General features: G+C 38.8%; 3 protein-coding genes across 4 annotated transcripts in view; 1 reads left to right on the top strand and 2 right to left on the bottom strand.

Moving 5' to 3' along the window:
* LOC122769374 (vasoactive intestinal polypeptide receptor 2-like) overlaps nucleotides 1–2,237 on the top strand; it is a 17,214-nt gene extending 14,977 nt beyond the window's left edge. For both annotated transcript variants that reach the window (XM_044025878.1, XM_044025888.1), the window contains 4 exons: nucleotides 674–765; nucleotides 1,202–1,340; nucleotides 1,551–1,592; nucleotides 1,866–2,237. In XM_044025878.1, coding sequence (XP_043881813.1) covers nucleotides 674–765; nucleotides 1,202–1,340; nucleotides 1,551–1,592; nucleotides 1,866–2,039 — 447 coding nt within the window. In that variant the 3' untranslated portion in view covers nucleotides 2,040–2,237. The remainder of the gene's footprint in view (nucleotides 1–673; nucleotides 766–1,201; nucleotides 1,341–1,550; nucleotides 1,593–1,865) is intronic.
* A 3,334-nt stretch (nucleotides 2,238–5,571) lies between these two features.
* On the bottom strand, nucleotides 5,572–8,027 carry ccl34b.4 (chemokine (C-C motif) ligand 34b, duplicate 4). Its single transcript, XM_044026066.1, has 4 exons — nucleotides 7,900–8,027; nucleotides 6,981–7,104; nucleotides 6,826–6,890; nucleotides 5,572–6,112 (listed from the first exon to the last, which is right to left on the bottom strand). Exons 1-4 carry the CDS (start codon nucleotides 7,970–7,972, stop codon nucleotides 6,102–6,104), a joined length of 273 nt encoding a protein of 90 aa, XP_043882001.1. The 5' UTR covers nucleotides 7,973–8,027; the 3' UTR covers nucleotides 5,572–6,101.
* Nucleotides 8,028–10,024: 1,997 nt separating this feature from the next.
* On the bottom strand, nucleotides 10,025–11,510 carry LOC122779912 (putative protein TPRXL; the record flags this gene model as incomplete). Its single annotated transcript, XM_044042630.1, has 5 exons — nucleotides 11,363–11,510; nucleotides 11,164–11,278; nucleotides 10,381–10,455; nucleotides 10,114–10,291; nucleotides 10,025–10,075 (listed from the first exon to the last, which is right to left on the bottom strand). Coding segments are annotated over exons 1-5 (498 nt in total), but the record flags the coding sequence as incomplete, so codon positions are not given.
* Between the last annotated feature and the right edge of the window lie 3,984 nt (nucleotides 11,511–15,494).

Here is a 15,494-nt window from a genome sequence, read left to right as displayed (position 1 = left end):
GGATGAGTTTACATACGAGTGACGGCGCTTCGCTTGGTTCGATCATAAGATAATAAAGAAGGAGGGAGAGAACTCCTGAACTTAAACCAAGACACTTGTAGAAGAAAAACGTTGTCTTCGATATAGGCTGCCTCCGACTCCTTTACGCACTCTTCATCAGATAAGTTCTTGTATTTCTCTTCGTGTTTGGTCACGTAGTGGCATTTCAGATTGTAATCCTTAAACACGGCGACTTGTGTTCCACAAACTAAGCACACGGCGTTACCTTTGACGCCTGTAAAGAAATACTTAGCAGTCCATGTCTTGTTGAAAATGCACCATTCGGAATTAACTTTTTTTAGTGTGAGCCAACATTTAAGGGGTCAGGGGTAACTGGCTAGTGTCACCTGTCGCTGTGCAGACAGACGCAGATGCATGCGTCCATACGTCAGGCTTTTCAGAATAAAAGCAACACAGTTGTATTGCATGCGCAGCATAAATATTTGTTCATCTGTGATTATGACTGCCATACCGCGGGCCGGACAGGGACGCTCAAAGGGCCGTAAAATGCCCATGCCTGGTTTAAATTGTGATTTGTGTGAATAGAAAGTTTGGGAAACAGTGAAAAAACATCTGCAAACAATGACCCTCTTCTTCCATTTTGTTGTTTTTGTTTTTAAATCTTCACCTCAAGATAAACTTCATTCTCTTCGTCAGCATCATTCGCATTCTGGTGCAGAAGCTGCGCTGCACTGACGTTGGAGGAAACGAGAAATCGCAGTACAGGTACTTTTGTTATACATCTATAAACCAGTGTTTAAAGGATTTGAATTGTTCATGTTGTGATAAAAAAGATTGTTGCATCTGCTGCCCTCTCTGGTCACACCAGCTACTGCACTCACATCTGAGACCACTCCTTCATCTCCCTCTTGTCCAATCATTTTGAGCCTCATTGTCCCAGACTCCTCCCCCTTTTATAAATGCTTTGTCCTTCTCACTCAGCTCTCTGTCCATTTCTTGGCATTTTGCAAAATCAGGCACTGGGGCGGAGTTACACTTTTAAATCCACAATTTGATTTCACCCTATTTTTTTTTTACAAACTTCAAATTAGTTGTGTGTCAGTTGACACCAGAGGGAGCTTGCGTACCACCGGTGCTACACGCACCACAGTTTGAGAACCACAGCTCTAGACTGAGTGCAAACCTGTGCTTTTTTCTACAGACGCCTGGCAAAGTCGACCCTCCTGCTCATCCCCCTGTTTGGCGTGAACTACATGGTGTTTGTTTACCTCACTGAGCCTCAGGACAAAAACATGAACCGCATCAAGATCTTCTTTGATCTCGGCCTCGGGTCCTTCCAGGTATCACATGACTGTGGCTGTCTTCTGATTTTAGCCTGATTCAAACAGATTATTATCCTGAAGTGTGAGGGATTAACAGACACCATTTTAACGTCATCGGACGCATTCATCACTCACCTGTCCTCATCATTCACCTGTCCTCATCATTCATTCATTTAGTTGTTATACTCACTCACTCCAGTCGTGTGTGTGTGTGTGTGTGTGTTTCAGGGTCTCATCGTCGCCGTCTTGTACTGTTTCCTCAACAGCGAGGTGAGGCTCCACCCCCTACGTCAGAGGTCTCAAACTCATGGCTTGAGGGCCATCACCTTTAGATTTATTTTTTAGTAATACATTTAATTTGCATCATAAAAACGTGTTTATTGTGACTTTTATATCAACACAGACACTTTTATTGATATGAAAGTATATGAAATTCTGCAAAAAAACCCGCAGCTCCTGAACATTTTTTTTTTCACTTCCGCGGCCCCTTGCTGGCCAGACTCTGAGGGTCCCACTCAGCTATTCCCCTCCTTGTCCACACAGGTCCAGAGCGAGCTGAGGAGGACATGGAGGGGTTTGTCCATCACGTCCTGTGTGGGGCGGGGCCACATGTGGCGTGCTCCGTCAGGCGGCCGGAACGGCACCGAAAACTTGGCCCAGTTTCCCAGAAACTCCCGTGCTCAGTCCATCCTGCAGACGGAGACCACCGTGCTCTGACCAGACACCCGGACACTTCTGCCTCTCCTGGAGTCCTTCAATCCATAAACTCGTGAGATCTTTGTTAGATCATTAGAGACATGTGTGAAAGGAGGACAGACGGGAGGACGAGCTGGACACGGACCTGTGTCACTGCACCAGCTCAACAAAGACAGTTATATAAACATTTATACAGGTACATTTAAATGTTTTTTTAAAGTTTAGTACATATATATATACATGCATATATAAATATATATATATATGCATATATATATACACATATATGTATATATCCCAGAGATTAAGAATTTCTATATCAGAAATATGTTTATAACCAGAAAATTAACAGATACTGACGCATAGTAAAAAAATGTCTTTTAGCCATATAATCTACTAGTTTACTTCTTTAAGAACGTGTTCACGTCTTTATCTCACTGTTAGACAGACTTATATGACAGGAAACTGAAGTTTGAAAACCACTTACTCTCCCACACCAAATCCCATAAAGAAAATCAGTGATTTAAGCTTGCGGGGACACAGGAGCTGCTGGTCTACTGCTGCCTCGTGTGGTCACTTTGTGTCACTGAAGTAAATCTAAAGAAGGATTTTAAATGCTTAACTGACAAAATAAGACATGTGAACTTAGTGATGGAGGCAGCAGTGGATCAACAACTCCTGTGTGTGTGATGTTAAAATCACTGATTTTCTCTATGGGGTTTGGTCCATAACCTGTTCTAGGGGTGCATTTCAGGAGGCTAACATCTACTCACAAATTGAATTAGCAAGCTCTAACAGGATGCTAACTTCATTTGGGATAGATAGAATGCTTACTTTTACTTGTGAGTGAATTAGAAAGCTGTAACAGAATGCTAACTTCATTTAAGACAGTTAGGATGCTAACTTTTTCTCACAAGCAAAGACATTGTTTATTATGTACAAAAAACCTCATGTGCACCCTCTGCTGGATGCTACTACTTAAACAGTTTAGAAAGTGAAAAGATCCTGTTTGTTTACAGTGATTTTAGCTTGTGGGGACACAGGAGCTTTGTGTCATTGAGGTGAATCCGAACACAGGATTTCCAAATTTTAAATAATAAAATAAGACGTGAACTCACCGATGATTTTCTCTATGGGGTTTGGTGTGTGCGGCTTAAAACGTTGACACAAATTTCAGTTTCCAGTCAAAATGTCTTCATGTTTTAACTGTGTAATAAAGTAGCAAACACTGTAGATGTTTTAGTCTCAGACACAAGGGGGCGCTCACAGCACAGGTCAGTGTTGGATCATACTGTACGTCAGTAACTCACACAGCTGCGCTTCAAAACACCTGAACTCTCCCTTTATCGTGTTATTTCATGCAGAACAGAAGGAAACACAGATTCTGCACTTACGTGAAAACCTGAATGACAAAATTATAATTGTGATATTTTAATCAAATGTTTTAAACTTGTAAAAAAAAGTGCAGTGAACTGGACACTAAACGTGTTTATTATTTATATAAAAATGTTGCCGTTTTACTTAAAGCCAAAAACATTTGTGGCCTTCATTAAGAAAAGATGTTTTTGATTCTGTTGTAAAGTGTGCTTAACGTTCATCAATTGTAAACCTGTGATTTCACTTATTTTAAAAAGCATTTATTGTGAAGAATGTGTCACATTTGTGTACATGTGTTTTGTTATGAATAATAATAATAATAATAATTATAGTTTTTATAAAAAAAGGTGCCGTTGCAGTCCCAAAAACACACAGGAAATGGGTCAATTACATAAAAACATTTAAAATCTACTAAAATCATACTAAAATCAGGTATTTTTTTACAACATTTAAAGCCTTTATATGTATAAAATAAGGTACATGACTGCTGCTATTTTGAGCTACATATTATTTTTTAGATTGACATAAATAATTTAATTTCAAAAGCAAATCCACGATTGTGTCATAGCAGTTAAGCCTGATTCAACTATAATTTTTGTCATTATTTCACTAAATAAACAGGACAGTTTACATTTTTCTCATTTTCCAGATTTATTAAAGCTTGACACAAATCCACTATTTTGTCCAAAAATAATGGATTTATAATAATGGATAATTTCACTCCATAAAATGACATTTTACTCATTGTTTAAGCTTGACACAGCTTTGATTGCAAAAGTGAATTCCTAATTTTCCCAGAAAGCAAAATTTATGACAACATTTCACTCCATGAAATACATTTTTTTCTAAATAAATTTTTTTATAAAATTAAAACTTTTTTAAAGCTGGAAACAACTTAAATTTCAAAACTAAATGCACAGTTTTGTCCAAAAATAAAAAGGAAGCAAAGACACTTTTTTCCCCCTCTTCCCTGTTCTCTTATCTCGTCTTTCCTCATCCCTGCAGTGTTGCTGTGTGTGTGTGTGTGTGTGTGTGTGTGTGTGTGTGTGTGTGTGTGTGTGTGTGTGTGTGTGTGTGTGTGTGTGTGTGTGTGTGTGTGTGTGTGTTCGTCTACACTTAACAGTTCACAGTGACCCAGGCTGTCAGAGGTCAGAGGTGAACGAGGAAGCGGGCACATCGTCCCGCTGTTAAACATAAGAAAACGAAGCTGCTTCACTGGTGACAGACGTCATCTCTCTTCTGTTGACTTTGGACGGAGGACATTTTGTTTTCCACCAGATTGAAATGTGAGTATTATGGGGTGAAACTCTGAAAACCTGAAAGGATTATTCTGTCAACGACAAAACCAGAGACAGGTGAGTATTTATTTGTCCTTGACCTCATGTTGACAGGTTATCTCTGCTTCCTCCTCCCTCTTTTTCATCATTATAATCATTTTAAAAAGTAGATTTCTTTACATTATGCAACATTTTTACCTTTAAGAAATCTGTTCCTCCAACAACGAGGCTCTCTCTTCATCCGTAAATGTGTTGTGTGTTTGTTTCTGTTAGCAACTTCCTGTCTAAGGTTGTTTTTTGTTTTTTTTGATGGATTATTCTGATTTTTTTGTGATGGGTAGGTGATCACCCAGATATGTTCCCATTCGATTTTGGTAAGAATCCACTCACTGTCACAAAAATGATTAAATGTTAAACAATGCCCCATTTCTTATAAATGGGGAAAATTAAAAAGATTTCTGAAACATCTCAGTCAAAACTTATAGGATCTGAATGAAACTTTGGATGTACATGTATGACCAGACACTCTACCATGAACCTAAATTTCATCCAGATCTGATCTAGTTCACGGATTAGGCGGCACTTTTAATGTAACAGCTGTTAACAGATGTTACAGCTGTTAAGCTGTGTATACAGTATCTCCTTCACCTTATGTTCCCTTTAAATTTAAGTAAGAATCCACCCACTGATGAGGTCAAAAAAATGATCTAATGTTCAAGAAATCCCCATTTCTTATAAATGGGCAAAACTGTAAAATATCAAATACCAAAACTCATCTGATTTGAAGGAAATGTGGTGTGTGTGTGTGTGTGTGCGCAGTATTATTTTATTGGTTTGAACATGAATTAAATCAAAACAAACATGGAGAGAAACTGGAGAAGAAAAGTGAAAAAAAACTCTTCATATTCTGCATTTAATTTATTAATGTATGTTAATTTATTGAATCCATTCAAATCAGTAGGTAATCCACTCCCTCATTAATGACAGCTTTCTATACCTGCAGTCTCCAGCAGAGAGCGCTGTTGACCTCACACATCCAATCCTACTGTGTCACAGTTCCACTCTCTACATTTTTAAAAGCACAAATATTCATATTATTTTGCGGTTTTAACATTTCTCCTAAGGTTTTTTAGCTGCATTTGTGAACAGCAAAACTCAAAAAGTAAAAGTAAGCAATAGATTGTGGTTAAATAATGCAAGGGATGTAGATTATAACACAACAAATAAATACATATTATAATAATAGTTATAATGGTGGTGATCAGGAAACTACAAAAACTGGGTGTCCCTGTTGGAGGTTTGTGCTCTCTGCTGTGAACATACATGTAGCAAACAAATAAAATGTGTATTTATTGGGTAATAATTTGTGTGTGTGTGTAATACAAGGTCATCATTTCCTCCAACAGGCAGCAGGAACTTCGTGGATGGATCACTTCATGTCTTCAAACAGAGAAAAATATCAGATCAATGCTTGTGTTGGTAAATTATTCATTATAATTTTTTGCCAAATCAAAATTAAGTAATTATTGGTTCTAATTAGGACTACAACAAATGTTAGACTGTGCCAGCTTCCTCCATTTTGATACTAATCAGATGGTTTTGTTTATGTCAAGGTTTTGACTTTGCGAGTATTTGCTAGCTTCCTCCACTTTGATACGTAATGGGTGTTTTGTTCATAGTTTTGGTGTCATCTTGAAACCGCTAACGTCCTCCATTTTGGTAGTAATCAGATGTTTTGTTTATGAAGGTTTTGGTCTTAGCTTCAACCTGCTAGCTTCCTCCATTTTGATAAAAATTTGATGTTTTTTCAAGGCTTTGGTGTTAGTTTGAATTTGCTAGCCTCCTCCATTTTGATACTTAATGGATGTTTTTCAAGGCTTTGGTGTTAGCTTCAACCTGCTAGCTTCCTCCACGTTGATACTAATCAGATGGTTTTGTTTCTTAAGGTTTTGGCGTTAGCTAGAATTTGCTAGCTCCCTCCATTTGAATTCAAATCAGATGATTTTCAAGGCTTTGGCGTTAGCTTTCTCAATTTTGCGTCATAAAGAGCCACCTGCTTGTTTAATTAGGTTTTTTCATAAGTTAAGTTTAAGTTGAATAGATCATTATAGATTGTATATGTTAACCTCAGGGCAAGTAAAAGAGTGACTTACATTTCTGAACCCATGCTGCTTTAGGGTCAACACACAGCTTTTCCCTGTCCTGTTTACTTTTGAAACTGGAGATAAACAAAACAATGATTGGTTAAAATTTTAATGCTTTATCACACATGTGTTTATGTTGCGTGCAGCACATGTGACAACCTTACATGAGCGCGTGGACACATTTTCCGTGTGCATGTTGTATTTCGGGGTTCCCGGTGATTAAGCTGCTGACATCATCAGGGGACACTGTGTTGCAGCACAGAGGGACAGGCTTGATGGGAAATCGTGCTGAAAGGGACAAGCAAATTCTCTTCACTCATCTAAATACAGTAAGTCGTTTGTCATGTAAAAGTATTAACATATTATAAATTAAAACAATATATATATATATATTTACATTTAAGAAGCTGACAAATCAGACACAATTGTTATAATTCTTTAAAAACACTCAAAAAACACTCAAAAAAATTGATGAGTCATTTTGGAGTCGATTAATCGAGTAATTGTTTCAGTCCTAGACCTACATTTCTTCTGTGTCAAACTACTTTTAGAGCACAATAAAATTTAATTTATCACAAACTACATTACGATGTTTTTTTGTTTTTGGGGTCAAACATGATGAAAAAATAATTTTACCCACTTGTAATAAAATCTACATAAGTTTAAGTCTATCATATCTTTAGGAACATGTCCATGTATTTATCTCACTGTGAGATTAACATCACAGCACACAGGAGTTCAAATGTCTTATTTTGCGAATTCTGTGTTTGAAGTCCTTTGTTCAGATTGACTTCAGTGCCACAAAGTGACCACACGAGGCAGCAATAGACCAGAGGCTCCTGTGATGCCGCGAGCTAAAATCAATGATTTTCTCTATGGGCTTTGGTGTGGGAAAGTGAGTGGTTTACAAACTTCAGTTTCCTGTTGGAAAAAGTGAGATAAAGACTTTAAATGCAAAAAATATATGTCATCTTCCTTTTGGGGACCACCAAGAGTGTTTGTATTAAAATGGTTCTCAGACAGTGACCGACAAAGAAACTTACAAAGAAAAAGTCTTCATATAAATAAACGGTCTTTGTTTACCTCTCACTTGTGTGCTCAGAGAGATGCAGAGCAGGAGCAGAGCGACGGACAGGATCCTCGGAGACATCTTCATCCACTGGTCAGCTGACGAGGCTGCGAATGCAGAAGCTGAACAGAGTTTGCATATTTATCGGTAAGTTCATCGCGATCAACACCTTTGGTGGTGGGTGGTACTGATGATGACGTGAGTTCCTTTGTGTGTGTGTGTGTGGTAACAGGACTGTCACACCTCCGCCCCTTATTAGATCATCGAGCGAATTCAAACCTCCATCTTCTCTGTAACGGAAATGGAAACAACCTGTGTGTGTGTGAAAAATGATGCTACTTTGTTTCCACTGGTGGTTTGTTTAGTAATCAACAACTTACGTACAAATATATCCGCTCCAGAAATATGCACATCACACGATTCACATTTTATTTGACAGAATGGTCACGTCAGACTCAAAGTCACAAAATACAAATTGCTAAAAATAAAATTGAAAGCATAATAAGAATAAAAATATAAATAAATGGTGAAATTTAAGTTGGGTTAAAAAGGGCAATAAGTCATTTAAAACAATCCAGATACAATGAATACAAGAACATGTAAGACATGTAACTGTAGCAGGAAATGAAAAGAGGGAACTGAACGTTTGAACACATCTTTATTGTCACATTTCAAGATTGAAATAGCAAGACACCGGCAGCAGCTCAGCGACTTCCTGATTTAAGGTTTTCGGCGGAACCATGTGAGCTGCAGCACAGAGAGAAACAACTGTCTTGGTGATGTCAGCCTTTATTAGAGACTGAGAAACCACAGGGCCAAAGAGGAAGACGTGACTGGTGAATTGAATGTGATGTGACACTGAACACAGCTGCTCATCATCACTGAGAGATTTAGGGTTGGAAATATCTTTAATAAGTTGCATTAATGCAGGAATCTTACATCACATGACCATTCACATTCACTTACTATGTGTTGTGTGTGTCGTGTGTGTTGTTTGTGTCGTGTGTGTCGTGTGTGTTGTAGTTTCAGACACTTTCATAAAAGAGAAACAAGAGCTCCAAACACAAAGAAAAACTGCTGCCATGAAATATTAAAGATCCCATAGCCCGTAAGTGCCTATTAACGTTGCATTTGTGTCGTCATCACCTCGTCTATGAAGCCCTAAAAGTCCATAACAATCAGTTCAGCCACATCTGCTTTTCCAGAGGGGGAGCTGTGAGTCTGAGAGCTGACGTGTCAATGACGTCACTTCCAGGTAACTGGCCAATCGTAAGACACTCCGTGTTCTGTGGGTGTGGTTTTGGTCTGAAACAGCGCGGCTGACGAGAGCGTCAGTGATGAGACATTTACATCGGCTCGTTTGTAGCAACTAGGACGTGTTTTACCATAAAAACGACTTCTTGTTTTTAAGTACACCTCCATATCTCACATATAAGTGAGATAGGACCATGCTATGGCCGCTTTAAATTCTTCGCAAATAGGTGCATGTACACTCAAAAGAAACAAGTATAACGTACGCTCTTTTTTAGCATTTATTTCATGTTTTTCTGTCACATTTTAAAGACAGCAGAGAGCAGTTCATTTAAACAGCTGACAATATCCAAACATAATAAAATGATAATGAATAATTGACCCTGAGTCCATGAGAGAAGATACAGTCACACAACCAATGTCTTAGGTTTTTTATTTCCAACTGATATGTTTTCGTATTTGCTCCAATCACAATGTTTCAAATGAATAAATAACTGAAAAATACTACAATGTCTTAAACTAATGGGCAGATCGTAAATGTGCAGCATGTTAACAATAAACATTAGTAAATTCACTTTCTAATAAATATATTCATACTTCTGTCAGCTCCAGATCAATTAAGTTAAAACTAAATAAATATTGTTGACTCATTCATTTAAATTTATGTAATATTGAGGCTGTAGTGTTTGATTCAGGCCTGTCTGCTGCTGGAGAAGGAGGGAAGAGTGGAGGAGGAGGAGGGAAGAGTGGAGGAGGTGGAGGGAAGAGGGGAGGAGGAGGGAGGGAAGAGTGGAGTGGAGTGGAGGAGGAGAGGAGGGAGGGAGGGAGAGTGGAGGGAGGTGGAGGGGAAGAGGGGAGGAGGGAGGAGGAGGGAAGAGTGGAGGAGGTGGAGGGGAGAGGGGAGGAGGAGGGAGGTGGAGGAGGTGGAAGAGTGGAGGTGGAGGGAAGAGGGAGGAGGAGGAGGAGGGAAGAGTGGAGGAGGTGGAGGGAAGAGTGGAGGAGGAAGAGGGAAGAGTGGAGGAGGTGGAGGGAAGAGTGGAGGAGGAAGAGGGAAGAGTGGAGGAGGATGAAGGCCGAGCTGACGTGGGGGAGGACGATGTGATGATGGAGAGGAGGGAGACCTTTGGAGGAGGAGTGGACCGAGCTTTGGCTTCCCTGTGAGGAAAGAAGAAACCAGAGAGAGTGTGTGAGTGAAGGAGTGCAGAGAAAAGATAAAGGGATTTGTTTAAAGAACGAAAACTCACATGAATTCAGAAATCTTCTTTCTGACCCAGGGCGCTCTGAGCAGAGAGCAGTAGAAACCAGAGTTGGTGAAGAAGCTGAAGAAAGAAAAACAAAGGAAATTTAAAACTTTATTATTATGTTTCATTTCTATTTGATTTACTTTACGTTCACTTTGTGGTTTGATTTCTGTTTTAGTCCTATTTCATCTTAACTTAACTTACTGTATCTTATCTTAGCTTAACTTAATGTATCTCATCTTAAATTAACTTACTGTATCTTATCTTAACTTAACTTACTGTATCTCATCTTAACTTAACTTACTGTATCTCATTTCATCTTAACTTACTGGATCTCATCTTAACTTAACTTACTATATCTTATCTTAACTTAACTTACTGTATCTTATCTTAAATTAACTTACTGTATCTTATCTTAACTTAACTTAACTTACTGTATCTCATCTTAACTTAACTTACTGTATCTCATTTCATCTTAACTTACTGTATCTCATCTTAACTTAACTTAACTTACTGTATCTTATCTTAAATTAACTTACTGTATCTTATCTTAAATTAACTTACTGTATCTCATCTTAACTTAACTTACTGTATCTCATCTTAACTTAACTTACTGTATCTTAACTTAACTGAATGCATCTCATCTTAACTTAACTTACCGTATCTCATCTTAACTTAAGTTACTGTATCTCATTTCATCTTAACTTACTAACATAAAGAATAAATCAATAATCTATAACTACTGTATAACTGCTGTAAACCCGTGGTTGACGTGGTCATACTCACATGACAGCGGTGACACATGGTGGCGCTGTTTTCTGGACAGTGAATCCTGTGATGGGCTCAGTGACGGGCTGCGTGGAGACTTTCTTACAGCAGGGCGTTATCTTCTGAGGAATAGCTGCTCGGGTCAGAAGATCACAGTTATCGTCACAGAAGTTTAGAAACACTGTGTCCAAGCTGTTCATCAAACACACAAACTTACATTGAGCTCCACAGTCGAGCAAAGCAAACAGGACGATGGCGACCAGCGCACTCCTGAACACGTTTCCACAGCTCAGCATTTTCCAAAGAGGACGATAAGTTAATATAAATAGTGAATAAGTTAGATTTCTGCAGGTCTTCCTCGTCCAGAGCGCTCGCTGATGTGACAGACCGTCTGAAGAAGTTGGACAATTTAAGGACGTGAAAAACAGAAGTGGTTAGTCATCTTCCTTCTCTCCCCCATCCTCTTTTGTCTTTTGTGAATGGACATCTGAATTCCGGGGACTTCCAAGAAGTGACCGCCAGGAAGCACTTTCATCACCGAGTTTCATTTGGAAAGTCAAGTCAAGGTTTTTCCGGATGATTCCGCGTTGGTGGCGGCCACAAGAATCCCTCATGTTACAACATGTTATAAATCGGTCGCCCACATTCTGTTCGTCTGCATCACTTTATGACAGATTTAAGGCTGCGACTGAACCGTTATCTTCATTGTCGATTATTTCCTCCTTCATTTGAGTCACTGTTGGGTCCAAACTGAGTAATCGGTAATCCAAATAGTTGACCATTCATTTATTAATGGATTAATTACATTGAAACATAGAAAACATGAGAATATAATACCCAATATATTTGCTATTTTTGTCATAATAACATTGTAATATACAATATAGTGAATAGCAGACGGTCAAGGGAAAAAAGTCCCAACATTTTAGGAAAAAGCAGCTGTTTACTGTTAACTGATGTAATGAACGTGTGTAACAAGTTTCGTTCACGTACGTTAAACCTGACATCAGATGACCTAATAGAAGTTTTTTGCGTCAGTTTTGAGCCCCGCCCACTTCCCCATTTTTGCAGAAATCCGTGGGTTTTTGGGTATGTTCAGGGCCTCAAAAATTCAGTTTCAATATAATCATTCAATTCAAAATAATCAAGTAAATATTAAAGTGACAGGAGTTCACTGTGACCTAAAGAACCACAGTGATGTCACATGACCTTTGGAGCCTCCGCCCATGTGTAACAAAACCACAGATTACTGAATCTGTGGGAGTTTAAATACCAAAGTACTGCAGTAACAAACAGAAAAACGGTGGCCTTCATGGACCAAGAAGGGTGACATTCTTCTCTACTCCGCTCAGCCGGTCAGTCGCTGTGACGATCAGTGATTGCATTTATAAAAACTAATCTTTTTACTCCAATGACTGACAGAATTTGTGAGTTTGCAAAAGTGGTGGAATTTACGAGGTTTCTTGAATGCATCTCGGCACCTCAACACGCTGTGTACCCCGGCAGTTCTTTGACTAGCTCTCATACGCTGACATTTACGTATTACGTGATAAATAATACCATTGAATATGTGAATACCCTTTTTTTCATTGATGTAAGTATTTATTCTTCTACACTCACGTCTTTTTCCTTCTTCCCTCTTCCCTCCGCACTCTGACTCGTTAGAAACATAACAACGCAAAATGGCTGCCTCCGCAAAGTAAGGCCCTCACCTCTACTAGCCTTGAGGCTCATTTATGCTCAATGTTGGATTTGCAAACATGAGGAAACGTCACTGTCTCTACATAGCTTGTTTTTTATGAGGTAGAGCCATGGTTCTCAAGCTGTGGCGATACGCAAGCTTCCTCTGGTGGTACTGAGGAATTCTGACTGTAAACATATCACAAAAATATAATAATAAATTAAATATTATAATAGTATTTTAACGTTTTAATGGCAGACATCAGTGTTTTCAATAGTTTGAGAGTAAACGGAAAGTATGAACGAAGTTTGGGTTTATTTTAATCTCAGTGGCAGCAGCTACTGGGGAATTTAATCTGAATTGCAATGTGCAAACTGAAATAGCAATTTACGCCACAAATGATGTTGATGTTAGCACCAAACTATAGAATCCGCTTCACAGAGTGCTGCGCCCATGTCGTCTTCTTCTATAGAAGAGATCGCCACAAAACAACTCATTTATCACACGCCATCAGCACAGGGACCAGGAAGTGACCTCACCGATTTCTACCGCAGAGATAAAATAAGTTCTGGTGAAAATCACTTAAAGAGTCTAAAAATAAATGTTTTTTGGGGGTTAAGTGACAAAAATCTGCTTTCCTTGCCCACTGAAATGCTCTCCTTTCTGTTTCCCGTTTCCTTTCCTCTACATTTTGTTAAACACATTTAATGTTGTTAATGTTCAATGTTTGTCGCAACCATGGCGAACAAAAATTGCAAATAACTGAATAATTTCAGAACCAAGCCCACTTTGGATCCTCACAGTGTCGTCATACTTTAACGTAGAGACGTGAGTCAAAGTTTTAATACATATTACGGTTTTTGTGGGCGTGATCCTACAGTGACACTCTGTTCCGATCCAGAAAAATAATCACAAAAATCTCTAAATAAACTCTTCTCCTGCCCACAATTTCCAACCTACACAGACAATTTTCACATCAAAATGTTGCTATGGTTGTGGTCTAACCCCCGTGTGCTGTTTTCATATGACTTTCAGTTTTTCTTAAAATCACCTAAAAGCGCAGAGAGTTCTGCTCAAAGCTCCCATTCACTCCCATGTTAAAACTCTGCTTTGGAGTTTTTTAAAAATCAAGACGAGGGTGATTTAAAAACTGTGATTTCTCTGTCAATTCACAACAGTTTCTCACAAATGTAAATGTGGGAGCTGCTGAAAGCCTCCTGACACTCACAAACCAAACATTTTATCTCTATCATCAACCGTTCTTGAAATATGACAACTTTAAAACATGTTGTTTTCTCTGTTTCTTACAGGTTTTGGACAATTACAAACAGATGTTTGGAAGGAGGCGGGAAGGGGGAGGCTTATGAGTCTCAGTCTTTTTCAAAGGTTGATTCCACAAAAATACCACTTATTGACGGCTATCAGATGATGTTTACAATTAATGAGCCAGACAATGGACAGACCTGAGCTTCAACATGAAACATGGGTGTCTGATTTTGCAGATATGAAAGAGAAACCCACTTGATGTGTGAACATCAAGTTCACACATCAAGTGGGTTTCCGTTGTGTGTGGTTGACCTCAGCTACAGAACTGATGCATGAGTGTTTGGATTAGTAATCACTTTTCTCCCCCACCTGCTGATTATATTATGAGAAATGGCCTCACACGCAGGAACACAAACATGATCAGTCTGACAGACAGACAGTAAAAAGAAAACTGAGAGCCTTCTGAATAGAGAAACCTTCGTTTCCTTCTTCAAGAAGTTCCTGATTTGAAACGACAAAGTTTTTTTTAGACATTTTCCATTTCCCTCTGATACTGACTCCAAGACCTTAACTTTATGTTTCGGCTGGTAATTAGAATGAAATATGGCCAACGCATTGACAATGTGGCCTTCTCTTTTAACGTTATACTGCTGGAAATCACTTTTCTCTTCTTTTTTCTCCATGCACACACTTTTCTGATTGGAAACTGAGTTGTGTTGCTTTTTAAACACAACACTCTCCCTGCACCAAAGCCTATAGAGTAAATCAGTGATTTTAACATCACAGCACACAGGAGTTGTTGATCCACTGCTGCCAACATCACTAAGTTCAAATGTGTTATTTTGTACATTCGGCATTTAAAATCTGTCATTCAGATTTACCTCAGTGACACAGCAGTAGACCAGCAGCTCCTGTGTCTCCGCGAGCTAAAATCACTGATTTTCTCTTTGGGGTTTGGTGTGGGAGAGTGAGTGGTTTACAAACTTCAGTTTCCTGTTGGAAAGTCTGTCTAACAGTGAGATAAAGACGTAAACACATTTGTAAGAAGTTGTAGACTTAAACTGACGGAGATTTCATTATGTGAGGTTTTTTTTAAGTTTCCCGAGTAATTACACTTAAAACAAAGCTTGAACTGTCTCTTTAAACATTGAAAAATGACCTTTAACACCAATGACAATATCAGCTGAGGCCTCTGACGTGCATCTCTCAGTATTAGTTGCTCTGAACGACAGACGACGCTTCCATGAACCCTTAAATGACTTCCTGCGTCGTCAGTGTCAGTATCTTCAACAACCTACAAAATGGAGAAGTAATTATGCCCAAACAGAGAGTTTCGTTGCGGTGACTGGGTCATGTGCCATATTCATCATTCCTTTATTTCTCAGAGGTTAATGTCCAAATC

The sequence above is a fragment of the Solea senegalensis genome, linkage group LG1, assembly GCF_019176455.1.
Source record: "Solea senegalensis isolate Sse05_10M linkage group LG1, IFAPA_SoseM_1, whole genome shotgun sequence".
Lineage (NCBI taxonomy): Eukaryota > Metazoa > Chordata > Actinopteri > Pleuronectiformes > Soleidae > Solea > Solea senegalensis.
This window is presented reverse-complemented; position numbering and strand designations above follow the sequence as displayed.